Source organism: Oryza brachyantha, chromosome 7 (genome assembly GCF_000231095.2).
Source record: "Oryza brachyantha chromosome 7, ObraRS2, whole genome shotgun sequence".
Classification (NCBI taxonomy): domain Eukaryota; kingdom Viridiplantae; phylum Streptophyta; class Magnoliopsida; order Poales; family Poaceae; genus Oryza; species Oryza brachyantha.
Window position 1 is genome coordinate 17,091,388 of NC_023169.2, and position 25,833 is coordinate 17,117,220.

At 38.6% G+C, this 25,833-nt stretch overlaps 3 protein-coding genes across 4 annotated transcripts; 1 reads left to right on the forward strand and 2 right to left on the reverse strand.

Moving 5' to 3' along the window:
* Positions 1-2,603: 2,603 nt before the first annotated feature.
* LOC102704822 (pyruvate dehydrogenase (acetyl-transferring) kinase, mitochondrial-like) lies at positions 2,604-6,399 on the reverse strand. Of its 2 annotated transcripts, XM_015839300.2 has the most exons (7): positions 6,038-6,399; positions 5,641-5,670; positions 4,991-5,252; positions 4,656-4,836; positions 4,261-4,408; positions 3,450-3,654; positions 2,604-3,180 (listed from the first exon to the last, which is right to left on the reverse strand). In XM_015839300.2, exons 1-7 carry the CDS (start codon positions 6,272-6,274, stop codon positions 3,122-3,124), a joined length of 1,122 nt encoding a protein of 373 aa, XP_015694786.1. In that variant the 5' UTR covers positions 6,275-6,399; the 3' UTR covers positions 2,604-3,121. The 2 variants fall into 2 exon arrangements, with proteins under 2 accessions (XP_015694786.1, XP_006658015.1); XM_006657952.3 differs by lacking the exon at positions 5,641-5,670 and having other exon boundaries at positions 2,774-3,180; positions 6,038-6,398.
* Positions 6,400-15,551: 9,152 nt separating this feature from the next.
* LOC102705088 (novel plant SNARE 13) lies at positions 15,552-19,231 on the forward strand. Its single transcript, XM_006657953.3, has 10 exons — positions 15,552-15,825; positions 16,022-16,114; positions 16,330-16,423; positions 16,520-16,557; positions 16,716-16,807; positions 16,895-16,974; positions 17,048-17,104; positions 18,135-18,227; positions 18,307-18,381; positions 18,826-19,231. Exons 1-10 carry the CDS (start codon positions 15,749-15,751, stop codon positions 18,925-18,927), a joined length of 801 nt encoding a protein of 266 aa, XP_006658016.1. The 5' UTR covers positions 15,552-15,748; the 3' UTR covers positions 18,928-19,231.
* A 424-nt stretch (positions 19,232-19,655) lies between these two features.
* LOC102704906 (serine/threonine-protein kinase haspin homolog) lies at positions 19,656-25,069 on the reverse strand. Its single transcript, XM_015839260.2, has 14 exons — positions 24,838-25,069; positions 24,644-24,730; positions 23,409-23,508; positions 22,785-23,329; positions 22,581-22,704; positions 22,388-22,503; positions 22,163-22,274; positions 21,947-22,039; positions 21,797-21,858; positions 21,275-21,417; positions 20,739-20,809; positions 20,607-20,659; positions 20,057-20,123; positions 19,656-19,951 (listed from the first exon to the last, which is right to left on the reverse strand). The coding sequence occupies exons 1-14, from the start codon at positions 25,065-25,067 to the stop codon at positions 19,799-19,801; spliced, it is 1,956 nt and encodes a 651-aa protein (XP_015694746.2). The 5' UTR covers positions 25,068-25,069; the 3' UTR covers positions 19,656-19,798.
* Between the last annotated feature and the right edge of the window lie 764 nt (positions 25,070-25,833).

Sequence of the window (25,833 nt, forward strand, 5' to 3'; positions counted from 1 at the left end):
CCACGATTATCGTTTCACTAAAACCATGGCGGTAATAGCTATCTGTCGCACATTATTCAAAAAATTTGAATTCAATTTGTGTAGTTTTCACACGATTATCACCGATAATCGTGGTATCGCTGGTCAGTCGTTTTGTCTTATTAAGTGAGACCATGCTTTGAAATTCAAATGTCAAAATATATTTTCTTTTTAAGTGCAAGCGAATAAGCTTTGGGAAATTAGGTTGCGTTTGGTATACAACAACTTTCTCGTTTTCCATTAGCACATTTCTCAAACTGCTAAATATCTATTTTTGTGAAGGTTTTCATATGAAATTTGCTTTTAGAAAACAAATATAGCCATTTAAGTTCGGAATAATCAGTGTAAATTTCACAAATTATAGGTACTTATACTAATTATCACAAAATTATATATTTAAGATTACATAACTATAAGTTTAGCATCAAAATTCTCAAAAAGCTACATATTTAAGGTTTTGAATTATAAAACTATAGATTCAATGGTAAAGCTCTGAAAGAACTGCAAGTTTTATAGTTTTACTAATGTCTTTTTAAGTTATAAAGTTATAGTATTGGGATAAAAATAATGTTAGATCCGTAGTTTTGTGGTACAATTTACAAAGTCTTAAGTATGTAGTCTTGGAAAAAAAATTGGTGTTAAATCTATAGCTTTGGAATACATCGTTAAATTTGTATCTTTGTGATAGTCTGATCAAACTATTTGTGGTATTATAAAATTTACTCAAATAATTAATACGTAATCAATCATATCGCAAACAGTTATGTTCTCTATGTTAAAAAAAACTTAATTAATTATTTAAGGGTAAACTATAATGATTATTACTACTCGCTTTGTTCCGTATTATAAAACTTTCTAGATTTATCTAGATTATTCTATATATCAATACTTTTTAGATTTATCTAGATTTTTCTATATATATCAATGTATATATTTAGATTCGTTAGTACATATATAAATTTAGGTAGTCTTATAATATATATAAACGAAAGAAAAAATAAAAAAGCAGTATTGCTAATCGGTGGGTCAGTGATATTGAATAAACGAAACTTCTCTGTCTATTACCCATGGTGAGTAGGAAGATACTAGAAAATCAACTCCGTTTTATGAGGAAAATATAAAACCTTTTAGGGACATTCTAAACGCTAGCAATTAAACCTTTTATGGATGTGCAACAAGTTATTTTGGTGAGTTTTAAGATATTGCTCTTGATTTATCAGAAAGTTTCCATGATTTGATGGGAAAGAAATAAGGATAATACATGCTACTGCATAGGTTCATTCGCATTTTTTCTTAATCTTTTTGGCAGGTGCACATACCTACCGTGGAAAGCAACGACCTACAATCAAAAGGCGCAGAACAAGTTGCATCATCAGGACAAGGCAAAGGAAAAGCTGAGTCATCGAAAGCTAAAATAGATATAGACATACAGTAGCAAGAATAGTACTCCATCGGTTTTATAAAACAAGATGTTTGATTTTTTTATAATATTTGATCATTTGTTTTATTTAAAAAATTTTAGAAATATTATTTATTTTGCTTGTGATTTACTTTATTATCAAAAGAACTTTAAACATGACTTGTTATTTTTTATTTATTTATACTAAATTTTTAAATAAGACGAATGATCAAATGTAAAAAAAAAAGTTAAACATATATGAAATGGAATGAAATGGCGGCAGTAAAAACTATAAAAGCATATTAGACTGTAGAACAGGAAAATGCAGTACTTAAAAGAACGGTTGATGTTTTCGCAATGTAATAGCATCCAAGTGATGATGAGTTTCCTCTCTCTCTTTTTGAAAAGAAGAAATCAGTGAATTTGCTGAAGACCCCTCCGTGGTCGCAGAAATTTTGATTGGACGGTCCTGTTTGGATCATCTTAGTCTTTTGCTTAGCTCTAATCCTGCTTGTCCTCCATAATACGTACTCATTTTAGAACTTGCTTGCAAGCCGTCTTTAGAGATGGCAACGGACCCATGATCCGATGAGTATTTATTCTATTACGATACGGGTATGAACTAAATATATTATCCGTGGATAACTGGACAAATACCTTCACCCGATGGATACACGGATATGAAAACGTTCTTATGATCCTCATACCTGTTTACCCGTGGGTAATAAACACCCGCAAGTTTAAATACACGTCATGGCCCAATATCAAATTAGTCTAGCCCAATTAACCCACACCTAGGTATTTAAACCATCCATATATTTTCCACTACACTATATAAATGTGTGGTATCTTTAGTATCTAGTGTCTATTGTAATATAATATATAAAAACTATGTAATTTAGATTGTTTTAAACTGTCGCGGGTATATGGGTAACCCGACGGGTAAGGTTTACCCAAGCGGGTGTGGGTATGGGAAAATTTTTTTACCCGTGACGGGTATGAGTATTTTGATGGTACAAAATTTTACTGGTGGGTATAGGTCTAGGGTACCAATACCTGATGGGTATTTACCCGTTGCCATCCCTAGTCGTCTTATGGCTTGTTTTTCCGCTTATAGCTCGCTACAAATTTGAATTTTGGGGTCAACTTTTCCTTTTTTTTCATTGCACTTTATTTTCCAGTATTTATTTTAAATTTCTAAGTACATACATATATATAAAGGTTTCCACCATTTTCATGAAAGCTATCTCCAACCTCTCGATGCCTAGGTTTCTTGGTTTGCAGAATTTCAACATCAACAGCATCATATTTTCTCCCGATGAATAAACTGAATTTTTAAAAGCTGAAAACCATGTGGAACAAAAGGCACGCACTTGATGAAGTTAGCTTATCACTGATAACTAGTATCAAAGTACGCTTTACAATTACACACAGCAGTGAGGCTCATCAAGCAGGTGAAGTATGAACAATGCCATGTGCATGGCAGAAGGATTTCTACATCTCATAGAGAGACAGAAGAGGGGGCTTAGTGCTCAAGCTGCTGCTGCAGAGCTGAAATGATGAAAAACGTGGCAACTAGAAGATAGCAGGTTAACTTAACAGCTATAGATGGCTGGCCCTTAAAACAATATTCCAAACCAGCCCAGGAATTACAAGAGACAAGAGTAACCTAATTACAGAGATGGTATCAGCGCAGAGAAGCCTTCAAGGCAAGGGCTCCTCCGAATCTCCCAACCGTGACAGGTGCAGGTAAGCATCGGTGCCTAAATGGTAGAAGAAAAGGAAAGAATGATCAGATCAACACATAGTGCAGATGTAATTATAAAAATCTGTGATAACTGAAACATAAAGAATACATAAAAAAAAGGTCACCTAAACATGGATGAGCATTAAGCATTTAATTCTATAACCAATAAATGGACTTTGTGATAATTAACATAAAGGAATACAGAGAACATCAGCTATGCAATGGCTAAATTATTCAACATTCACAGTAACTCGAAATCTGAAAGGGAGTGGAATATGGGAATACCGTATCCTTCCATAGAGATGATTTGCAAGTCACCACCAAAATATCGAGCGTAAAGGCGACTAATAGGAAGACCATAGCCATATCCTGCCATAGTTACTCCTTCACAAGGGCCATCCATATCAGGTGGATTCTTTGCAGTGCTATAAAGATAGGTGAAAATTCTTGGAAGGCCACTCCTTGGTATTCCACCACCTTCATCACTAACCTGCATCAACATAACATTGATAATGAAACACAAACAACATGTAAAAAGGACAATCACATTCACATCTAATATTGTTGACACTAGACCAGTTTCTAGCAATAGCGATGATAGTTATCACAAATCCCCACAAACAACATGATACCTATATGTACAGAAAGGCAGCTTGACTTGCATCACATGTAACAATATATCAATGAATGTTCCTGGGTTAATTGAGTCTTCTGTTTGTCACCATTACTTGATATAAATATATCAGTTGGTCAATTTGCATCCACTTCAAAGATAAACACAGTATCTTTCTCACTAGAAGATTGTCTTTAAAGTTTGAGATATGTCCTGTTCAGCAGCCAGTACAAAATCTTACCTGATCCTTCTGTCTGTCACCATCCAACTAAACTAATTAAATATAAGTCGAGTCATTCGTGCTACTTATGCCAAGATTATTAAAATGAGTTCATACTTTTGTACCGTGGAAATTTGTATACAGTCATTTGAATATAAAAACTTGCAAAGTACAATTCATTTTAGTTACTGCCCATACCTACGAGGCTAGCATGCTATTAATAACAGATGTCTGGTGATGTAAATTATGTGCTAGATGAATACCTTTATAGTAACATCCTCTGCCCCATCAGCAACTATAATTCTAACTGGAGGAACATCTTTGTCAGAATTCATGTATCGTTCCTGTACTGCACGAAGGGAGTTTTTCACCAATTCAAATAGCATGAGATGTAGATGTGATGCGACATATCTGCAGTTTATAAGGCCAAAAGAGTTAGCTCATTAACATGCCAAAATTCAGGAGGCAACAAAAGATGAACCCAAACAGATTGTGTTTTTTTATAAAGATAATCAAATTGAACATAAAAGCAGGCTTTGTGACAATACAAGAACAAACAATCTGACAAGATGCGCTAACAGAAAAGAGGAATGGTGTGAAAACATGGAACTTTTTTTTGAAAAAAATCTAATTCATGTGGGTAATATCGGACCCTTACGGAAATGTAAAAGTTGGGTCTCCATAGATGTTGATGTCAGGAGCTGATCCATATTCCCTCAAACAAATAGAACGGGCATCTTCACTGGCAGCTTGAGCCACCTGTATAGGGGACAATTTTGTATTGATGAGGCCTATGACGCCAGGCTCTGGGTCAGGATCATGCAAAGCCACATGCTGCCCTGAAATTAAGCAAGTCGGCAATAACTCAGAACAGGTGTCTATCAACAACTAATAATACTGCACTCTTATATGATTAGACAAATTATCACATAAACCATCGTACACCAGATGCAGAGTTAGGTCCTGACAAAAAGCGGTACCAGGCTTGCTAACCTATCAGCATGCGGATCCCAATCCTTGACATGTAGAATCTGTCAAGAAACTCGTGGATCTCATCAAATCCTGAGGGTATCTTCTTTGTGCGACACTGCTCCTGCTTCAGCTGTTGCACTCCCAATGCCATTGTTGGAACCACATTATTGTGGCGCACTTTGATCATCTTGATCATTTGTGTAAAAGCGAGCTCGTCGTTCCGACTCCTCACTTCTGGAAAGAATCTGATGTCACGGAAAGAGTCCATGTACCAGTCCCTCACCTTCACAAATGGTGAAAAAAAAAACACCATCAGTCCCACAATAAGAAAATTAAAATTTGCATGAATAAATTTGCCAGAATTCATCTGATTAAATATTTACTCTGCACTGACTCCAGATTCAGATTACACTAGTACGGACAATCGGACCAGTAAGATCGACAAGACGGCACAACAGAAGCCTCAGCCAATTCAAGCGCCCCCACAGCCCACTCCGAAAAGGAAAATTCAAGCAAGTTGGTGAGCAAGAATATCCAAAATTGCCCCCTTATCCAATACTTTTAGCACGCCTTCGGATATTAACAACGCAAATACACAATTGCACATTTTAAACCAATACAAATCGCACATTTTAAGTAGTGGCAGGCATGTATGTATGTAGTGATGGTACCTTATTCACACTCCATTTCCCCAGAATTACCTTTCAAAAGAAAATTCCCAGAATTAATGACAAAGGTGATACCTTAATGATATATTCTAATAACATAATAAACATGAAAGACATCAAAGCATCCATCCAAAAAGGTGCCACCTTTTCAGAAACAAAAACGGTTCCAACCAAACATCACTGCACGATAATCGGACTCAGATAAGCATGCAAACAGCATGCCCCATCCATAATCAACCGAGGCGCACACCAAAACTCGCCAATTCATCCGCGGGCGTATCCCAAACAATCGCCGGGATTCAGGGCCACAGAATAACAACTCCGATTCCGATTCCGATTCCGATTGCACAGAGAGAGGGAGAGAGGGATGGGCGTGGCGTAATGGAATGAAGAGAGAGACCTTGAGGATGGCAGGCTTGCGTGAGAGGCCAAAGGGGAGGGAGTCGAGCTCGAGCGCGCGGCGGGCGATCCGGATGGGGAGCTCCTTGTGCAGGAACTGCGCGGAGAGCAGCAGGTTGCGCTCCGTCGGCCTCGACCCGAACTCCATCATGTACCGCAGGCTCACCCCGGTCTGCTTCATGCTCCCCCACCGCCCCACCTCCTCCGCCACCGCCCTCGCCACCGGCTCCGACGCCATCCCTCCTCCGTCTCCTCCTCCCACCTCACCGCCGCGAATTCGGGATCCACGACCGCGGCCGAATGGGTGGGGTGCCCGAGCTCGCGCTTATAAAGGGAGGAGGCGAAGCTGGAGGAGAAGTGTGTGGTGTCCAGAGAGAGAAGAAGAAGAAGAAGAAGAAGAAGAAGAAGGAGAAGAAATTTGTGATTTTAAAAAAATAATGATTATAAAAATGGATGGAAATGGCCCCGGATAGGAGGAGGGAGCCGGGAGGGAGAGGAATCTCTGTGTGGGGCCCAGGTGTCAGTGTGAGAGGGTGTCCACTGCTGGGTCTGTGGGGCCGGGGTGTCAGTGGGTGGGGTGATTGGCCACCTGGCCCAATAGAGATGAGCTTATCCGGTAGTGGGATTAATTACTGGAACTGATAAGATCCCAACGGAATAGCGCCAGCTAAGAGCTGTTACAATAGCGATAAAAAGAGAGAGAGAGAGAGGAGGGATGTAAACTAATAATTTGTAGCCAGTTACAGACTGTAAAATAAAATGTGTGACCATGTATTGATGTTTTGTAGGTAACTATTATATGAATTAGTTATTAGATTAACTATAGTTAAATTAGAGCTAGTATTGGCTATACTATTTAACTTGCTCTTAATCCATGTGTCCTGTATCTATACAGTTTGTTTCAAAAAATTTCATGATCTTAATCCAAAATTTTCGGGGTCTATCTTTTGGCTTTTCTAAAAGAAAAAAAAAGCTAAACGGAATATTATTTATAAAATGAAAGATATTTTACGAAATAAAATTTGTATATGCGTTTTTCCACGTCGATTTAAAAGTCAAAGTTGAAAAATAAACTATAATAAAAATATTAAAATTAAATCTAAATTTAAGTTTAAAAATTTAAATTTAGTTTATAAGCAAAAGCAAAAGCTAAAAGATAAGGTTGTGCATAAATTAAGCTTTAAGAATTCAAAATCTCAAAAATTGCGATGCTAATTCGACCAAAAGAAACACATACTTTTGCGCCAAATTAAATTAGGCGTCAATTTGCATTGTACTAAAAGACCCAGGGGATGCGATGCGGTCATGGTCGAGGACGACGACTTCACATGGGAATTTTGGTCCAGTGGCACTACCAAAGAATAAAGCCTTCTTAAAAAAATATGCTAAATGGATCCATTATTATTATTCAAGCTCATTAACTAGTGGACAATATCCATCAAAGATTCAGGCCACATGTATACAACGCCCCAAAACCGCAGAAAATGACCCCAAACGATTCCAAGCCTCAAGTTTGTGCAAATTCAAGAATACTAACTCCATTTCATATTATAAGTCTTTCTAAACTTGTCTAAATTCATTTATAGATAAATGTATATAATACGTGTCTAAGATTCATTAGCATCCATATAAATCTAGACAATGCTAGAAAGTCTTACATTATGAAACAGATAGAGTAATATCTATGTATGCAGGGTTATTTGGCAAGTTTATTTCGGCCATTTGAGCCCAGCGAATTGGTCATGCAAAACGATATAAACCATTAACTCTTGATTAATTGTGTATTGATTATTGCAAACTTAAAAATTGAGTTTATTTGATTTTTTAGCCAACTTTTCTATAGTTCTTTTTCTCGAGAGAAACCATACTTTTTTTATCAGCTTGTGAAACGTGTTAACAGAAAATGAGTGTGCTGCCACTTTTCTACGGAACTTATTTTGGAGAAAACATAGTCTATTTGATTTTTTCGAAGCAGATTTTTTACGGAACTTATTTTTTAAAAAATATATATGATTTTTATAAGTTCGTGAAACATGCTAACGGAAAGAGTTACAGCGGCAACCGCTTAAAAGTAGCCCGAGTAGAAGGAAAGATCACAGTGGTTAAGAATCTTCGAGAAAGGGAGATGCTAGCTAGTGACAGGGCCATGGATCAGAGGAGGAGAGTTCCAGCCATGGCGCGAGGCAGCATGGCCACAGGTCCGGATCCACGGTGGTGCAGAGCTCCGGCGACTCGGCGGCATGGGAGAGCCACACGTTTAGTCATGGGAACGATTCAATTAGGGGATGCCATTAAGTTGGATCAATCACTTGATTAGTTATAGCTAGTTGCATGTAATCGATGGTGTGTACGTTGCTTGCTTGGAGAGGGCAACGGTGTTTGGTCAGAGACATCGCTTTAGCTGGTATAATTAACTCAACATTAATAATGGAATTGTTTCAAAAGAAACATTAGTAATGGAACGGAAATGTGACATCCCTGAGACCAAGGTTCACTAGTTGGTGTTTACTGGAGGATATTTGCAAGAGCGGCATTAATTCGGTGCCTGTACCTGTTATTTTGTCTCATTATCCTATGAGAAATCCTAATTCTCTATACGAACATTGCTAAATCAAGCGTTCCGAATTATTTATAAGCAGTAGAAAATTAAAAAGGTAAATACAATTTACAAGTGGAACTTGTATATACATATTAATAACAGTTTAATAATCACGGCCAGAAAATTAACCATGAAAAAACCAAAAAAAAACTTAATAGTTAAGTTCAAAAATGTACATTATAGTTGTGCCTGACAATAGTTTATGATAAAAATCTCAAAAATAACTTCATTTTTCATCCCTCATATACATATCAATAAAATACAAAAAACTATAATACCCTACGCTATCAAATTACAATGTAATTGTCTCATGCTTTATTTAGTTTCACTGTATTTGTTTTATACCTTTTATAAACTACTCCATATAATACCATGATTTGCTCAAATATTCACTTATTTTAAGACAAATAAGAGAAGTAAAAAAAACAATTTTATTTTAGAAAGGATCGAGTAATCAGTTATGTTTGGATGGAGAGGAATCTTGTGCGCGAGTGACACGTCGGCGCCAATAATGCCAAGGGTGAAGGTGACACCTCTCGACGCTTGGCCGCCACGTTTCCTTGGTCCTCACGGATTCCAGGCATCCTGATTAATTAGCTGCCTGCTTTTGCAGTCTCGGCCCTTTTTATATGCTGGTCATATTTTTGTGTCGAGCTATTCCTGTATTTTCACCTGTAATTATACTTATAATCCAAAAATCAATTTTAACCATAATTTATGGTTGATTTTAGAGTTTTTATCATATTTTTTTAATCTTTGGCTTCTAGATTTGTGATTCGATGAACGCGTATATAAAAGTTTAATTTATAAATAATTTTTTATTTATAAATATATCATACTTATTCTTTTCATAAGCCAAAACATGGGCACGGGAGAATATATGGCACATATTTTTTAAAAAATATAATGTTTTTTTTAAATCTTGTTTTAAAATATAAATATTTTTAGTATTGTTCGTAACAATATGTATCCAATCAATTATTTTTGAAACGAATGTATTCATATATCCCCACGTACGATCCCATTTATCAAGAGATATCAGTAGTCTTCTCTTCTTAAACTCAACACATGTTAAACAATTTACGAATGAACATACTTTGGAGTAGGGTGAGTAATTCGATGGACACACTTCGGTGTGAGATTTTTTTGACATGCATCAATTACCAGGATTACTCTTCTATGGCATGTTTAAACCACTGCCAATATATATCAACCGTACCAAAATTGGTTAATGTTAAATTAATTTTGGTTAGGCAACAAGTCAGCTATATACTCCCTCAGTCCCTAAATGTTTGACACCGTTAACTTTTTTATACATGTTTGCTTATTCATTTTTTAAAAAAAATATGTAAAGTTATATATATGCATAAAAGTATACTTAAAAATAAATAAAATGATGTAAAAATAATTAGTAATTATTTTACATAATTACTGATTATGTAAAATAATTAGCATATATGCTAATTCCGCCGATATATACGCTTTAAATAATTATTATAAAAATCCAAGACGCAGGAGGAGTGACGTGCAGTCCAATAATTCGGAAGACAAAAATGGGCCGGAACGTACGTACCATACTCGTGTAACGACATTGAATATCGATCCGTCCCATGCATCGTCATCGATCATCAATCGCTGGGGCACACGAGGTCAGGTGATGATGCACTACGCACGCACGTACCAAAAAACCAACAGAGATCCATGGCGCATTCCAAGCGTGCATGTGCTGTGGTTTTTTTTTTTTTTCGGATCGAGCGATGATATGATCGATGGTCCAAGCTAGGCAGCTTAAAACTGTTGAATTGGAAACAGCGAAGCTATGGAATAGCACACAATGCGACAACACGTTTTTGGCACTGCTACATATATAGAATGCCATCCCAGACGGCTAAAATTGGTCTTCGCAGGCAGCCGGCGACCACCCGGCTATAGCTAGTTTGGAAAATAAGCGTGCAAAGACATGTTTTTGCAGACGGTCGGTCGGTGTTAAAGGATCAGTCATATGTGAAGACAAGTTTTGTTAATCTGGTAGCTTGCGCAAATTAAATTAAGGAGATCATTAAATTAATTAAGTGATCTATCGTAACACCTAATATATAAAACCAGCAACATAAATGGCACATGTATACAGGTATAGAAACGGTATACACAAGTTTATAAACATATATAATTAGCCACGAACAACTAAAAACGAATAGCTTGTGTCGTTTTTCTTTGTCGGTGCGGGTAACACGCAGGGACGGATTCGGTGTAGGGGCTATGGGAGCCTCTAGCCATCATATTTGTTGGATCTATATGAAAAATAGGGGAGGGGAAGAAAAGGGTACTGGCCGGAAGAAGAAAAGGATAATCAACCCTCAACCTTATGATGCTGGATCCGCCACGGACAACACGTACGTGTGTACTATTTACTAGCGTGAATGCTCGGTACCAAAAAAATACTGAGGCCGCTTTCGGGGGACTAGCTAAGTTAACTTAGCTCCTTCGTTTTCCGCACACACGCTTCCTGAACTGCTAAACGATGTATTTTTTGCAAAAAAAATTTCTATAGAAAAGTTGTTTTAAAAAATTATATTAATGTATTTCATATTTTTAATAATTAACAATTAATTAATTATGTATTAATGTATTACTCCGTTTTCTGCGCTTGGCTAAGTTAACTTATCCCATGCCCTCCCGAACGCGGCCTGAGACGTGTTGTTTGTATTTTTGGATCGAACGGGGCCGGCGATGGTCCAAGCTAGGCGGCTTGATTGTTGAATTCGTTCATCAAAGAAACAGCAAAGCTAGCACACGATCAATGCATATATGCACGGACGCCCTGCATGTGCATGCCGTTCTGAATAAACGCTAAAATCGTTTTCAGTGTTTATAACACTGTTGGGGTGGGGTGGGGAGGGGGCTTACTGCGGTTAAACCGTACAAATTCACATGAAATAATTCTATCTTATCAAAATTTCACATCAGGTTTTACATTTTATTGAAATTTTGAATTGTTTTTATGTTTGAATTTAGGGATGCTAGCCTAATTTTACCGCTACCGTTGACGGGCGGTGACGTGGCATCCACGTTAAACCCACTGGAACGTAAAACCTGGTTGTTTCAAGATGGCCAAGTGCACGATATATCTGACTGCGACTCTCTACTGTTTGATCTTATAGTATTAAAATGCATCTTGTCCCTTTTTTTTAATCAAGCGGACTACTCCTCAGTCCTAAGATGTACTTATCCTATTATATATATTTATCTATATATCAATAAATATGTTTATATATATATATGTATCTTATATTTATTAGTATTTATATAAATACAGTGATGGCAGTAACAACTTATAATGTGAAATGAGGGTTATAATATTTATAGAATTGGGCATTAGAGAAATAGCATATTTTAGGATAAAATTTAGTCGCGATAATTAACTAATACATTCTTGGACATAGACATTATTTATTTATTTTTTTTGCCAGAAATGCATCTCATAATAATCATTAATCTCTTAGGGGTGAATGTTTGACCAAACGACATGTTTACGAATAAAAAATAATTTATAAATAAAACTTTTATATATGTATTTTTCAGTGATTAAAAACCAAAGTTGAAAAAAAACTCTAAATCAATTCTAAATTTAGGACCTCTTCGGAACACAAGAATTTTACAGGATTTCTAGAGAAAACAATTCAATTCTTCCTCTGATTTTTCTTTGAACATCCTTCGAAGCAAGAAGTCTTAGAGGACAAAAAAAATTAAATTTTAGTTTATAAACATATATAGAAGAAAAAGATAATTTAAATTTCAACTTATAAATATACATCGAAGCGAAAAGACAAGGGTGATAATTAAGGTTTTTTGCAAGGAGGGTGAACACAACACGGGGTCATGAGTCATGGCAGGCAAGAGATCGATGCACAGTTGCACACCACCACAGCACCGGTCTTTCAGAAACACAGAAGAAAGTCATTTGGGGAAAAGCAATTTGCACGCTAGCTACTCATGACTCTTTCATCCTTTTCTTCCTTCCTTTTCCGTGCGTGCCAAATCACAAGTCGTTGTTTAGAGGTTGGATCAACAGGTAGGCATCTATCTTACACTATACGACGTGCACAAGCCCAATTGCTATTCGTGCTTGTGATTTGTCGTCCTCATCAACACAACAATATGCATGGGTGAGTACGTGGAATTCGGATATATGCAACGCATCTGGTGCATATGCATGTGATAATAATGCGCCATTCGTTTACTAGGTAAATAAAGAAAGAGAGAGAAACTCGGAGCATATTTTACATGTAGCTAAATGATATATTTTATAATAAAAGAAAATCTATCTAAAGTTAATTTTGAAATTTATATTGAGTAAGTCAGTTGTTTTGATGGATAGATTAGTTCTGATACCTATGTTGGGCTCCGTCGAGAGCTGATTTTTTTTTTCTTTTTATATAACCTTGTCTTGATTTTTACTCCTATCATTTGAAATAAATTTAGCAGTTCTCTTGCCGGTTTTAGGTTAAAAAACATATTGATTAATTTTTAACTTTGTAATAATTGATATTCCGTAATACTTAACTTATCGCTTAGCAATAACACTTTGCGTGATCTTCGCTTCTTATTCACTCCCTCTCAAAATTACACTAAAGGGAGAAAAAAAAAGATAAACGGCAGTGGCTCCCAATCTTACCTTCGCCACGTGGATGGATAACGGACGCCTGCATGTGTCGTCCACGCTGGATAAGCTTCGGCTTTGACCGTTTGACGCTGACTTTTTTAGGTGTCTGTCGCGTCCTACTCCTACGTGTAAGTGCCTGGGCCTTCTGTTTCCTATGGGCCAAATTTGGAGAGGCCCAATTGAGCTCCATAATGGCTGCCCGATCAACTGCTCGGCCCAGAAAAGTCCATCACCGCCTCCTGGCCCATCAAGAGTTGCCTCAGTTGGGAAGGAGATTCTAAAAAAGCAGCTGATAAAAATAATACTCGTAATAAGAATTTAATATGGATTTTATGTAAATTTTAGTTCATTGTTTGAATTCCACATATATGTATTATTATAATTTGAACAGTTGGAGAGCGCCAAAAATTCTACTAAAAGCTACAACTAGCAAAAGCTTCTCACATGTGACACTCAACCCTCATGCAGACGAGGGAGCTTTTCGAAATTGTGAGGAGCCTAGAGTTAGGAAAAGGGACGAGATGACTGACACGTGGATCCATGCGAGGGGCTGATTTCCACCGCGACAAGGCTGCAGTGGAATCGTCATTTGGGCCAAGACTCGCGCACAAGATGGGCCAAATGAGCTGGGCCAAACGGGCCACCTTTTCCTGGACGTTGGATGGACCAGATGGGACCAGTTGACAGCGCATGCCACCTGGATCATGTTGCTCTCCACCATTTGGAGCTCCGGATCAGACTGTACAACAATGATCTGTGTGCCCTTCTATGTGTTTGTCTTCTAAACAAAATGAACGGATGGCACTGTCAAGGCACTGTATATGGGCATGTTTGGTTCTCTTCCCTACCACCAAAATCTAGACAAGTTTTATCACTACCAAATTGTTCATAGGTAGAGTTAATTGGTTTATTACTAATATGTACCTATTTTTTTAGCATAACGAAGAAAGTTATATAATTATACTAACTTTAGTATAGGCATAACCAAGTATTTGACTCCAAACCAAACCATTATATTGGCTCATCATCTTCGTTTCTCATAACGTGATATGCTAAAAATACACCATATATCCAAGGGATTTTTACCCGTTTTAATAAGATACAGTAGCACTTAAATTTGAAAAACTTTATAAAACCCATGTTGATTTATATTAAAATATTCGCACAGCACTGTTGTTAACTAACTTATATAACCAATTCTTATACGATGATGGTATGTCTATTTAGAGTACGACCCTCAGCTTTTAAAATCAGATAACTTGCACACTTTACTTTGAAATAGTAACTTTGTATCACATGTAATCGTAGTTTTTCATCCGTTTGTCGCTAACATGGTTTTTCTACTTCCTCTGGTCCCTTCTTTGTGAGTATCAAATGGACTATCCTTTAGACAACCAACTGCATATTTTGATCCATTCAATACCCATAATAAGGAAAGGAAAGAACAAAGCCACATCAGTGAAAAAGTAGGTGAAATACAAGTGTGACAGGGCCAACATGGTCTCGTTCAAATGTCGGGAAGAGATAAGTTGTCTATTTCTCATACTTTACAGGCTCCTCGTCTTTTTATTATGCTCATGCTTATAAGCTAAAACATAAATTTAAAACTTAAATTTAAAGCTGATTTTGGAGTTGATATAAAAGAATTACCATAATTTATTCTTCGTGCCTAGTCTAGGGTTTAGGGTTTGTACGTGAACCACCTCCAATTGATTATTTAGGGGCAAGATGATCAATTTTTTGAAGATTTTAAGTACAAAAAATGAGAAGAAATAAAAGTTCAAAATGAGGGATAACGAAGAAAAGGGTAATTTCTCAAGAGTAATAAATACGAAAAAGTGAGAAGAAAAAAATCTCTTCATTCAACTGTTCCATAGAAAATTTTCAATAACACATCCACCTTTCAACCAAGCATTAACTCTGGCAAAAGTACCACAAATGCTGGCCGCCATAGTTTCGCTTTTGCAACGGCTAATGAGGTAAAATTTGAATTTTAGGGTTGAATTAGTGATTTCTTTCATTATAATTTATTTTTTAGCTTTGTTTTTCAATCGATACAAGCACATATATATATATATAAAACCATGACCGTAATTATTTTTCGTTTATGAATAAACCCTTTCGCTTCATCCATTATCTCAAAATCAAGCAACCATAAATGATTTTTTATCACTTCCTAATATAATCCCCTTGCTTTTTCCCTCTCGAATCAATCAAACCACTGACCTAATGAAGTGGACCGCAGCAGCTAACACGCAGTACTAACCCTTCTCGGATCGCAGCTCCACCCGAACCCGCCCCACCAACCATCTCCTCCTCCCAACCGCCGCTCACCGGAATGCTGCTGCCCCGCCGGTGAGGAGCAAGCCCACCACCCACCCACCTCCTCCTCCTCCTCCCGCAACCTGCTTCGAGGCGGCGGCGGAGAGGGAGATCCAGGCGGCGCGAGGATGGCGAGCGACGTGCCCATGAGCCCCGAGCTGGAGCAGGTCGACGGCGAGATCCAGGACATCTTCCGCGCGCTCCAGTGAGTCAGATCTCCTCCCCCTCCCCCCCCTCCCCCCGCTCCTGGCGGCCGCCGCGCTGCTGCTGCTTCCCCCGCCCCCCCGCATTCCGCCGCCGAAGTGGGCGGAGAAGCTTCTCGAGGCTTCCGCGCTGGCTTAGATTTTCTGCTGTTGCGGTTTCCCCTGGAGGCTCACTCCGTGTGGTGGTGTTCGTTGCAGGAATGGGTTCCAGAAGATGGACAAGATCAAGGACTCCAACAGGCAGTCCAAGCAGCTGGAGGATCTCACCGGGAAGATGAGGGAGTGCAAGCGGTAGGTCTCGGCTGCTGAACACTACTCGTTGCTCTTCTAATGCAAAAGCGCATGCCTGAACCCCCTACGGTTTAGTTTTAGCCTGTGCGCCAGTGAAGTTCCTGGCTTGAATAGCCAATTTCAGATCCTTTGCATCTGGCACATGACATGGCTTCTGCAACCGCTCTACCTGTAAGATGTAGCAGCAATGTCTTAATTTTGTGTTTTTTTGGCAGCTTAATCAAAGAATTTGATCGCATTCTCAAAGAGGACGAGAAAAATAACTCGGCTGATGTCAACAAGCAGCTCAATGATAAGAAGCAGCTGATGGTTGGTACTAGTTTTGTTCGCTAGTGTTTGCGTTACACTTACACGTGCCGGTTTTGCGCAAAAGTATAATTTTTTCTCTTTTGTGTGGTAAAACAGATCAAAGAGTTGAATTCCTATGTTACATTGAGGAAAACGTAAGTGAAGTTTTCCCCCTTTCGTTATGCATGTGATATTTTCTTTCCTTATGTTCAGTTTAGTGTCCCATTTGCATATATAACCACGGCAATGTCTGTCTCCTGTTACATTGTTCTTCGCATGTGCTAATAGACATGCCACTTTCATGGGGTTCCAGGTACCAAAGCAGCTTGGGTAATAAGAGGATTGAGCTATTTGACACTGGCAACGATCAGGTGGCTGAGGACAACAATGTTCAAATGGCATCAGGTGGTCTTACTTACTTTGTATTATCATGAACCTGGTCCTGGTAAACTTGTTCTTAAATTCTAACCAAAGCACTTGGGTAATCTTCAGAAATGTCAAATCAACAACTCATGGATGCTGGAAGAAAACAGATGGACCAAACAGACCAAGTTATTGAACGTTCGAAAAAGGTACGCTACTAGATTTTGTTTCCATTTCTGTACACACTAAAATAGCAAATTTTACAGGAATCCTTTCTTGCAGGTTGTTGCACAAACTGTTGAAGTTGGATCTCAAACTGCTGCAGCTCTAACACAACAAGTAAGTTTTCTGGGATGATAAAATTCATCAGGATATTTCTCCTTTTCAAGTATGTTTACAAAGTGTCATTTTGGTTTGAAGCCAAAATTTTCCCTACCAATTATTTGGTCACTTGAAGCCAAATTTATATCACATGAGTCAATACTACTCAGTCTACTCTACGTCTCTACCAAGGTTTGGTGCTGCCAATATTTTGGTAGGTCATCAAAACAAAACAGCCCAAAGATTCACCCTCTTTTTTCATATAACTTCAAAGAGATCATTTGTGATATTCATGGACAATGTCTCATCCCAAAGTGGCAAAATTACTCTGTTGGACACTGTACACTAGGAGTGTTTTTATGCTTGCTGGTAAGTACACATTACACAGCATCACTGGATCAACCAGAAAGTTGTGTTACATGTACTTCATCATTTCAAGTAGTTGGCGTAGGGATGGGCATGGGTTGGCCCGCATGTAATTTAGGGTCCGCTCTAGTCCAACTCAATGAGCTAAGTTGGTGCTAAAAATAAAACTTGCTACCTCCGTCTCAAATAGAAAAAAAAACTTAGTATTAAATTAGATATATCCTAGCACTATGAATCTGGATAGAGGTCTATCCAGATTTGTAGTTCTAAGATATAGCTAATTCAGTACTAGGTTTTTCTATTTTGAGACGGGGGTAGTAGTACATTTAGTAGAGCTAGAGCCAGCCACGAATTACCAATGGGCTAACCCATGCTGATCCTTAAGTTGACAGGACAAAATTTGGAAAAAACGTAGCATGATTGCATGACTTCAATTATTTTATGAGAGCTGCTCCTGTGTGGAGTATCATTCAACTTAAGCAAGCTAAGCTTACTTTTTTTGCTAGATTAAACTGCAAAATAGAACCTCTATGGATCTTTATGGACTGAAATCAGGTCCTTGGAAGCTTCATATTGTTTAGTGAATCTGGTCTTTAGACCTGTTAGCCATGTAACTTGTTAGGAAGGTCAGTTCTGATAATTTTATATCAAGCAATCTAAATTTCTCTTTGCATTTTTTTAGACAGAGCAAATGAAGAGAATTGGCAATGAGCTAGACTCGGTTCATTTTTCATTAAAGAAGGCTAGTCAAATGGTGAAAGAGATTGGTCGCCAGGTTCTATTTTCTCTCTTCCTGTGCACGTGTCTTATATGTGAAGCAGCTGTACCTGGACTTACAAGATTTGTTGTTGCAGGTTGCAACCGACAAATGCATCATGGCATTCCTATTCCTGATAGTTTGTGGTGTGATTGCAATCATTGTTGTTAAGGTATGTTTTAAATTCCTTTTGCAAATGTACCCATGGTCTTCGCCTTAGGTGATGCTACTTGTTGAGATAAAGACCAATTCTATTTCTATATCCTCTGTATGTGCTAGTTCAACTAAAGCTCACAACCTTTGGTGAAAATTTCTGTACAATGAATTGTAGAGCCCATTACTGCACCTAGCTAGTTTCTCGTTAACTGTATGTGTCCTACTATATGTGGAGATAAGAATGATCGATGAAAAAGCAGGAATATCCTGATGTTAAATCATTAGGAGCACAACAAAAATTAGAGATAATTGACGACGAGGAAATAGTCCTTGTGTACATTTACAACACCAAAAATTACTGATTTGGTTTCAGAAGTCGGTGTAGACTCCTATTTGTTACATTTTACATTACAAGCTAGTAAACATTATGCAATGAATGACTAGTCTGCCGTTCTTCCAGATTGTCAACCCTCACAACAAGAACATCAGAGACATCCCGGGACTGGCACCACCTGCGCAGAACAGGAAGCTCTTGTCCATAGAATCTTTCGGCAGCCTCTGAGTATCGCGAGTGGGAGCCGACCATGATGTTTCTGGGATACAAATGCACATCGTGGCAATTCTTTTGCGCTTGTATATCATCTCATGCTGTCGTTATTTCCATCCACTGATCTATTCTTTCATCCTGTAATGGTCGCTAGTGTTGGATTTTACGTTTGATGTTTGCAGTGCGGCTGCCTTGGCTTTCTGGATGTGTGTATATGTGGTAGTGATGAGGATACAAATAATATTTCTTTTTGTTGTTCATTTTATTCGTCCCTGTCTCTTGAGTAATGACGTGAATGCTACATTTTGCTCTTGTTCCAGTTTTCATATCTTGGTGTGATTTGCTTCAGTAATCGGTGGATTTCCCATCAGAATCAAACTGTAACATATTTGTACAAAATCGAACACCCAACTTGGCGAAATTTTTTTATTAAATAAACCTTTTTAGCAGCTAATTTTATTACTAAATTATTGGACAAAAATTTTTCAAAACTAAATCTTTTGACCACGCCAATGTCGATGACGCCACGCAGCTTGGTCGGCGTGGCAGTCTTGCCACCACTAATGTCGGTGGTGTGGCAAGACAATGCTGTCACACCACCGACAACGGTGGCAAGCCGTTTCGCCATGCCAATATTGGTGACATGGTCAAAAGGTTTATATAATGAAAATATTTTCTCCGAAGGTTTAGTAATAAAATTATTTATTAAAAAGTTTAAAAAATAAAAAAATTCCAACTGGCAGGGTCTTACAAAACTGGAAAATAACAAGTTCGTTTCAGCAAAGCATAATCATACTATTATATGTTAGAAATGCAAGGATCCTAGATGTATGGAGAGGACATAAAACCCTGAACTCTATGGTAATCTATGGAGAGGAGAGCAATGTCAGCTCACGGATCCAGCTGCAGATTGCTGTGAATCCTCCTCGGACAGCAGGTCACTGAAGAAAGAATCAGCGAGACAATCTCGAGCGGAATCATACTTGGCCAGGCGTTTCTTAAAAGCTCGAAGCTCCCTGTCGTCCTTGGACGTAAATGTCTAGCAAGTGTTAATAGGAGGTTAGCAATGGTGGACGATTTGATTATTTGTAGGCCATAACAAAATCAGTACGAATTCAAAAGTCATCAGGGAAGATGAGCTCACGGAGTATCTCTTCTGTAGCACGATATCAACAAGATAGATTAGCCATACGACATTTGTCTTTGGGAAGCTGCAACGACAATTAGAGAATCAATATGTCAGGTCAGCAAGTTTTGAAGCTAACAGGTATTAGGAAATTCATTTATATCTACAATTTTGGGAGGATCTCACTATCAATTCGAATTAAAGAAGGCCTACTGTAGTTTAAGTCTATTCATAAGTGACTTCTGCTAGTAAATAGCCATTAGCATCGTTTGTAAGTCGGCTAGAATAAGAGTGAGTACGATAGCAGTCTATAAGCATATTTTAAAGAGATAAAAGAGAAGAGAGAAGAGAAGTAGGCTACTAATTTATAACCAGCTACAGCACGGGCTCCAAGACATAGTGTGTGTATGACCATATATTAATATTTTATAGGCAACTATTATACGAATTGGCTATTAAATTAACTACAGATGAATTGGAGCCGGTAGTTGGCTATCCTATTGAACTTACTCTTTGGTACTCCTAGTTTAATGTGGCAAGCTAACCAAGTCAGTCTATCTTATATTACCTGCCCTCCCAATAATCATGGGTAATCTGCTTCATTTTCCGATATGTTTCTGCCTGCATATTACAAGAACCATATATCAAACTAGCCAAAAAAAGTTTTAACGTGCTAGTTTCCAAGTAATAATCTGAAAACCTGCTTATCTCGTTTTGGTCCTTCAAACAAGACAGGGTCCGCTGACAGGTCTAGAAAGAGAATGGCATCACCTGGAGAGTAGCATTGCAAAAATAAAGATTGTCAAATGGACAAAACATAACACAAAAGGTCCACAAATGACCACTGACTCATAAGAACATGTCATGCGTAGCACTTGAGATGCAAACTTGAAAATATTTTATGGGGCTAGACTGGATCATATAGTAATATGCCCCACCTCCCGGTACCTGGTTCTCTGTAAATAACACACGTTTACGTACATGGACTACCCAGAAGATGGGCACATTCAGCTCGGATCTATCAGATCCAATAAGAACTTAGTGCTTCAAATGCAATTATTATTCCTCTGCAAACGTTTTTTGTGGATAAAACTGTAGGTCTGTAGCATATAGTCACCGCAAACGAACATATAAGGAATTCTAGAAATTATAGGCCATGCAGAATTTAAAACTACAAAATACAGATCGGTGCAGCGCAATGCTAAGCCAATGAAATGTAAAAGTTCAAGGAAGTACCTGTATTGATCCGAGAAAGCGTAAAATCAATTATTGAGACGTTCAAACCAAAAGTTCTAGTACACATCTTTTTCCCTTGAAGAGTGAAGCCCATTTTATGATTCTTATCTTGCGTTTCATCTCGATCCAATAGAATGTTACCCCTGCCAGATGAGACGGAAGCAACAATAGACAAAATGATAAGAAAGAATATCAAATACTGGGCTGAGCAGCTGGGGTTCCAATAGGAACCTTTAAAACAAGACAAGTCTGTCCACACATTGTCAACACCTATATTTTGATCCACTTTAAATATTGTTAAGATTTTCCCATCTACCTAGTATAATAAATCCACGTGTACTTGTACTTCAAAATATTAAAATTTCAGCCTACTGAAATTTAGTGCTACAAACTTGGCCCCTGTTTTGCATCCTGCACAAACACCTAATAAAACTAACTGCCTCGTCCAGTTTATGTTATGTCACTTCATTGGACAACACTAAACTAAGGATATTAATGAAGATCAAGGTTGAAAGTACAAACCAGTGCAAATCTCGATGTTCAAATTCGCATGCACTTTCAGCTACAGCTAAAGAAACAGTGACCTGCATAAATAAGATGATTTATAATTATCCAAGCAACTTTTTAGTTGAGGTAAAATTCAATAAAGCCTACGATACAGCAAGTTTATACTTGAACCAGTAAACTGCGAGCTTCATTGTAGTCAAGCAAAGCAAATTTTTCAAGATCTCTCCCACCATCAGCTTGCACAAAGACAATATAGCACTGAAAGGAAATTACATAAAGATGTGATAACCAGAAGAAATGGTCACATACTCACATGTTGAAGCTTCATCACAAATCCACAATAACTGAACGACGTGTAGTTTGAATGATCAGAATCCTTACTTGTTCATTTGAAAATTCATTTGGATGGTCATTCTCCGATTCCCATTTGGCATCCCAATCTTCCCAAGCACAAATAAGTGAAGGGTCATATGGACCTTGACAAACCCAAAAACTGCAAAACAGAAAAAAGAAGCATTCAAGCCACTTGGTTGTTGGATAAAGCTGGCTTGGTCATTTGATACAATTTCTAGAAAGATAGTTGCAAAGATAATGAAAAGCGCATACTCTTTTGTCTCAATAAAACCATGGCATGAATTTTCTTTCACATTATCACCCCTGTCTGCTCTCAGATTATTAAGTGTTAGACAAAGCAAAACTTCCTCAAGAACTTCTTCCGCTTTCTACAAAACAGAATCATCCAATGACTAATTAGTACCACAAAATTTCAGAGTGGACAGCACAAATAAATGAAATAAACCTTTTGTGTCTCTCCATTAACTAGTGATGTCCCATCAAAGGGAACCACTTTACAGACAGTACTACCAGCTCTGAAGGCCTCGCCGAATGTTCCTTCACCAAGCTTCACAATGCTGCCTGGTGTACTATTTCCATGAACATCTTCGTTAAGTGATATATAAAGATTACATAGCAGTTAATAAACATGTAAGGTTGAAACACCTACCAGTAAGTGGAAAAAGCTTCGGCCAGGGTTACAGGTGCAGATTGACTGCAAACCAGGAGTAGTTGAGCAAAGGCAGTCATTGCTTCGGCACTCAATGATGAAATGTTTGCATCATTGGTTTCTTCCTTGATGTTAAGCTCCCTAAAGGATGAAATGATGCTGGTTTCGCTCACAATGGTCTTTAAACTATTACCGGTGAACTCTGAAGGGATTGTTCTTCTCGTAGGATTTGTTCTTGACCCCCTGTCCTTTTCAGGGGTTCTATAACTGTCATTAAGAGTAAAGTTGCTTTGGACTGATGGTAGAAGTGGGGTCTCGATGATATCAAACAAGGGCTTTGATGCCACAAAATTTGCAATCTTTGAGATTTTCCACCTCTCCAATATTGCAGACAGATCATGCACAACGTAGTTCTGCTCCATTTCTCTCGTCCATGTGCTGAAGTTCTTGGGTGAAGGGCTTTCCTCCATCAGTTCAAAAACATCAACTTCTTCAAAATATGTCTTTTCTTTCCTTAAGTCGGGAGCCCCCCCCAAAGTTCTCTTCTGTAAAAGAGAAGCAAACTTAAAAGGCAAACCACTTTAATGCTAGGAACAAATATGCAGGCAGAAATATCAACCGTACCACTCGGTTACCCGGTTTTGGTGGTCGTTTCTGTGCTCTGCAAGGATTCTGTTGAGGTTGAAGTTTTGTTCCAGGAGCAAAAAATATACTTTCCCGTCCTCTGTCAAGTTTCATCAGGAAATTTTATAAAATGACTGAAACAATATTGTAGTTTACAGATACTGCTTAAGTTGAGAACTGAATCTTTTCCACGTCTACTTAAAACTCAACAATTATTAGACAAAAAGGCAATGGGCGTGAGATATAATTCAAATTCAGCAAGTCACATTATTCATTTGGAACAGAAGGAAGATGGTTATATTCTACTTATTAAATGCAAAAAATCTTGTTAACTACTGTATATCTACAACAATACTATTCGGTAACTGAAGATATATACTGAGATTTGTGCCAAAAGTTCTAATCTTAGTAATATCTATTTCCTAGGTCATTGAACTTGCGTTTGTGTCAAAATGGTCTGTGAACCTACTTAAAAGAAAGAAATAAAAGAGAGATGTGAAATGGTCTGTGGACCTACAAAAGTAAATGAAAGGAATACAAACATCAATGCAAACGCCACCACCACCAGAACAAAGAGAGATGTGAGACACTGAAAAGAAAGAAGAGTATGGATCCTCAGTTACAGGTTTTGCTTTCTCTAGCTTCTCTACTGGACTCTCTGTAAATGAAGCCCCGTACAGGATAGAGAGGCTTCCATGAGAAGCTCAACCTCCTTACATCTAGTTGATGTTCTTTTCTTGCTCATATGGACATATGTAGAAAGCTTGTACAAGAAGCTAGCAGTGAGCACGGGTGGAACAGTGTACAGTGCTTCTTACAGCTGTACGGCCAGTGCATGAGTAATGCCAGTTCGGAACGCCAAAAATTCTCCAAGTTTCTGCATTCCTATGAGAATTCCAATGATTCCAGGGAAATTAACACGAAAATCCTGTAGTAAAGCTAGGGAAGCTCATTTAGCATTGGTAAGCGTATGCATTGCTTAACGAACAGCTCAAGGTTATGTGTGGGATGGTAGGGAGTAAAAAAGGTGCGATTGTGCATTGATCAGCATCGAACTAGATATATGAAATTTAGTGGCTTAGCGGAATCTATTGTTTTCACAGATGGGGACGCATAATTTAGAGGAAGTTCAATTCGTGCACACTGCATGCATTTGGGGAAATTCCACGGAAACTAATCGGATTTATAACAGAAGTAGCATCAAACTGAAGGAGCAAGCGGAATTCAAAGCCCACCTTATGGAGAGCGATCGGTTCCAGCTAGTCCTCTTGCTCGGCGCAAAGCTCGGCCTGTTCTCGCAGTCGCCAGCCGCAACGCTTCTTCTGAAAGAAGAAGAAGAAGAAGGGAAAAAAAATGGTCAAGGCAGAGAAGAGGAGAAATGGGAAGGAAATCCAAACCCTAATAAGCAGATCGCCGCCACGGGACTCACGCATCCACGTCCCTCCGTCTCGACGCCTCCCGCGCCCGCCGCCGCGCGTACACCACTCCGATGTGGCCCGCGCCTCCGCCCCCGCCCCCGCCCCCGCCGCTGGCCAAGATCTCAGACCACAGCTCGCCGCCGCCGCCTGCGTGGTGCCCGGACGGCGTAGAGGGCTTCTCCGCGGCGGCAGGGGGGCCGGGCCTGGGCGTGTGCGCCGCCGCGCCTTGTCGAGTGGCCATGGGGAATCGCCCCCAGACCCAGAGAGCAGCGAGCGCGAGGGGATCGAGGCGGCGGGAGTTTTTGAATTTTGGGCGGCCGAGCTCCCCCGGCCGTTGGAATGCGGCGGAGAAGGAGACGGAGAAAGTGTTGGGCCGGGCCGGGATTCCCAGATACGTGGGCCTGGCCTTATGTTGGGCCGGGTTGGCTGCCCATCCCATATGCTGTTGGGCTTAGATTTGGGCCGGGCTGGGCAGGGATTCTCGCCGAAGGAAAAAGATAGCCTACGGTGATCGTTTGAGTGAAAAAACTAAACGGCGGCGGTATCTTTTATAAACGAAAAATAATTTATGAATAAAAATTTTATATCACGTTTTTAGTGATTTAAAAGTCAGGGTTAAAAAATAAAAAAGATAAAAAATCCTAAGTCAACTTCTATTTAATGTTGAAATTCAAATTTTGATTTATAAACACAGCTGCAGGTGAAAATATGAGAGTGAGTGCACCGTGTGTATAGGACTTCGATGCTTGCTCCGAATAAATCATGATGCGAATTCCACTTTGGGTAATTCACTTTTTTTGTCAAAGTTAATTTTGGTTCATCCTTTAATTGATATTTTTATTTTGGACTAGTTAAGTTTACATTGGGTACAATTTTTTAATCGACATTTTTTTTATCTTGGACAAGTTAAGTTTACATTGGGTGCAATTTTGATCACCACAACTTTCCTCACTAACAGTATATTTATTTGGCAAAAAAAAATTTGACTTGCACATAGTCACGTATTA

Coding starts and splice junctions, on each gene's coding strand:
- LOC102705088 (XM_006657953.3), top strand. CDS start 15,749: ATGGCGAGCGACGTGCCCATGAGCCCCGAGCTGGAGCAGGTCGACGGC. Junction 16,424..16,519: donor ATGATAAGAAGCAGCTGATG/GTTGGTACTAGT, acceptor GTGGTAAAACAG/ATCAAAGAGTTGAATTCCTA. Junction 16,975..17,047: donor TTATTGAACGTTCGAAAAAG/GTACGCTACTAG, acceptor CCTTTCTTGCAG/GTTGTTGCACAAACTGTTGA.
- LOC102704906 (XM_015839260.2), bottom strand. CDS start 25,067: ATGGCCACTCGACAAGGCGCGGCGGCGCACACGCCCAGGCCCGGCCCC. Junction 21,418..21,796: donor GAACATCGAGATTTGCACTG/GTTTGTACTTTC, acceptor CTCATCTGGCAG/GGGTAACATTCTATTGGATC. Junction 19,952..20,056: donor TGCTACAGAAGAGATACTCC/GTGAGCTCATCT, acceptor AACACTTGCTAG/ACATTTACGTCCAAGGACGA.
- LOC102704822 (XM_015839300.2), bottom strand. CDS start 6,274: ATGGCGTCGGAGCCGGTGGCGAGGGCGGTGGCGGAGGAGGTGGGGCGG. Junction 5,253..5,640: donor GGAAATGGAGTGTGAATAAG/GTACCATCACTA, acceptor CCATTTGTGAAG/GTGAGGGACTGGTACATGGA. Junction 3,655..4,260: donor CAGAGGATGTTACTATAAAG/GTATTCATCTAG, acceptor ATGTTGATGCAG/GTTAGTGATGAAGGTGGTGG.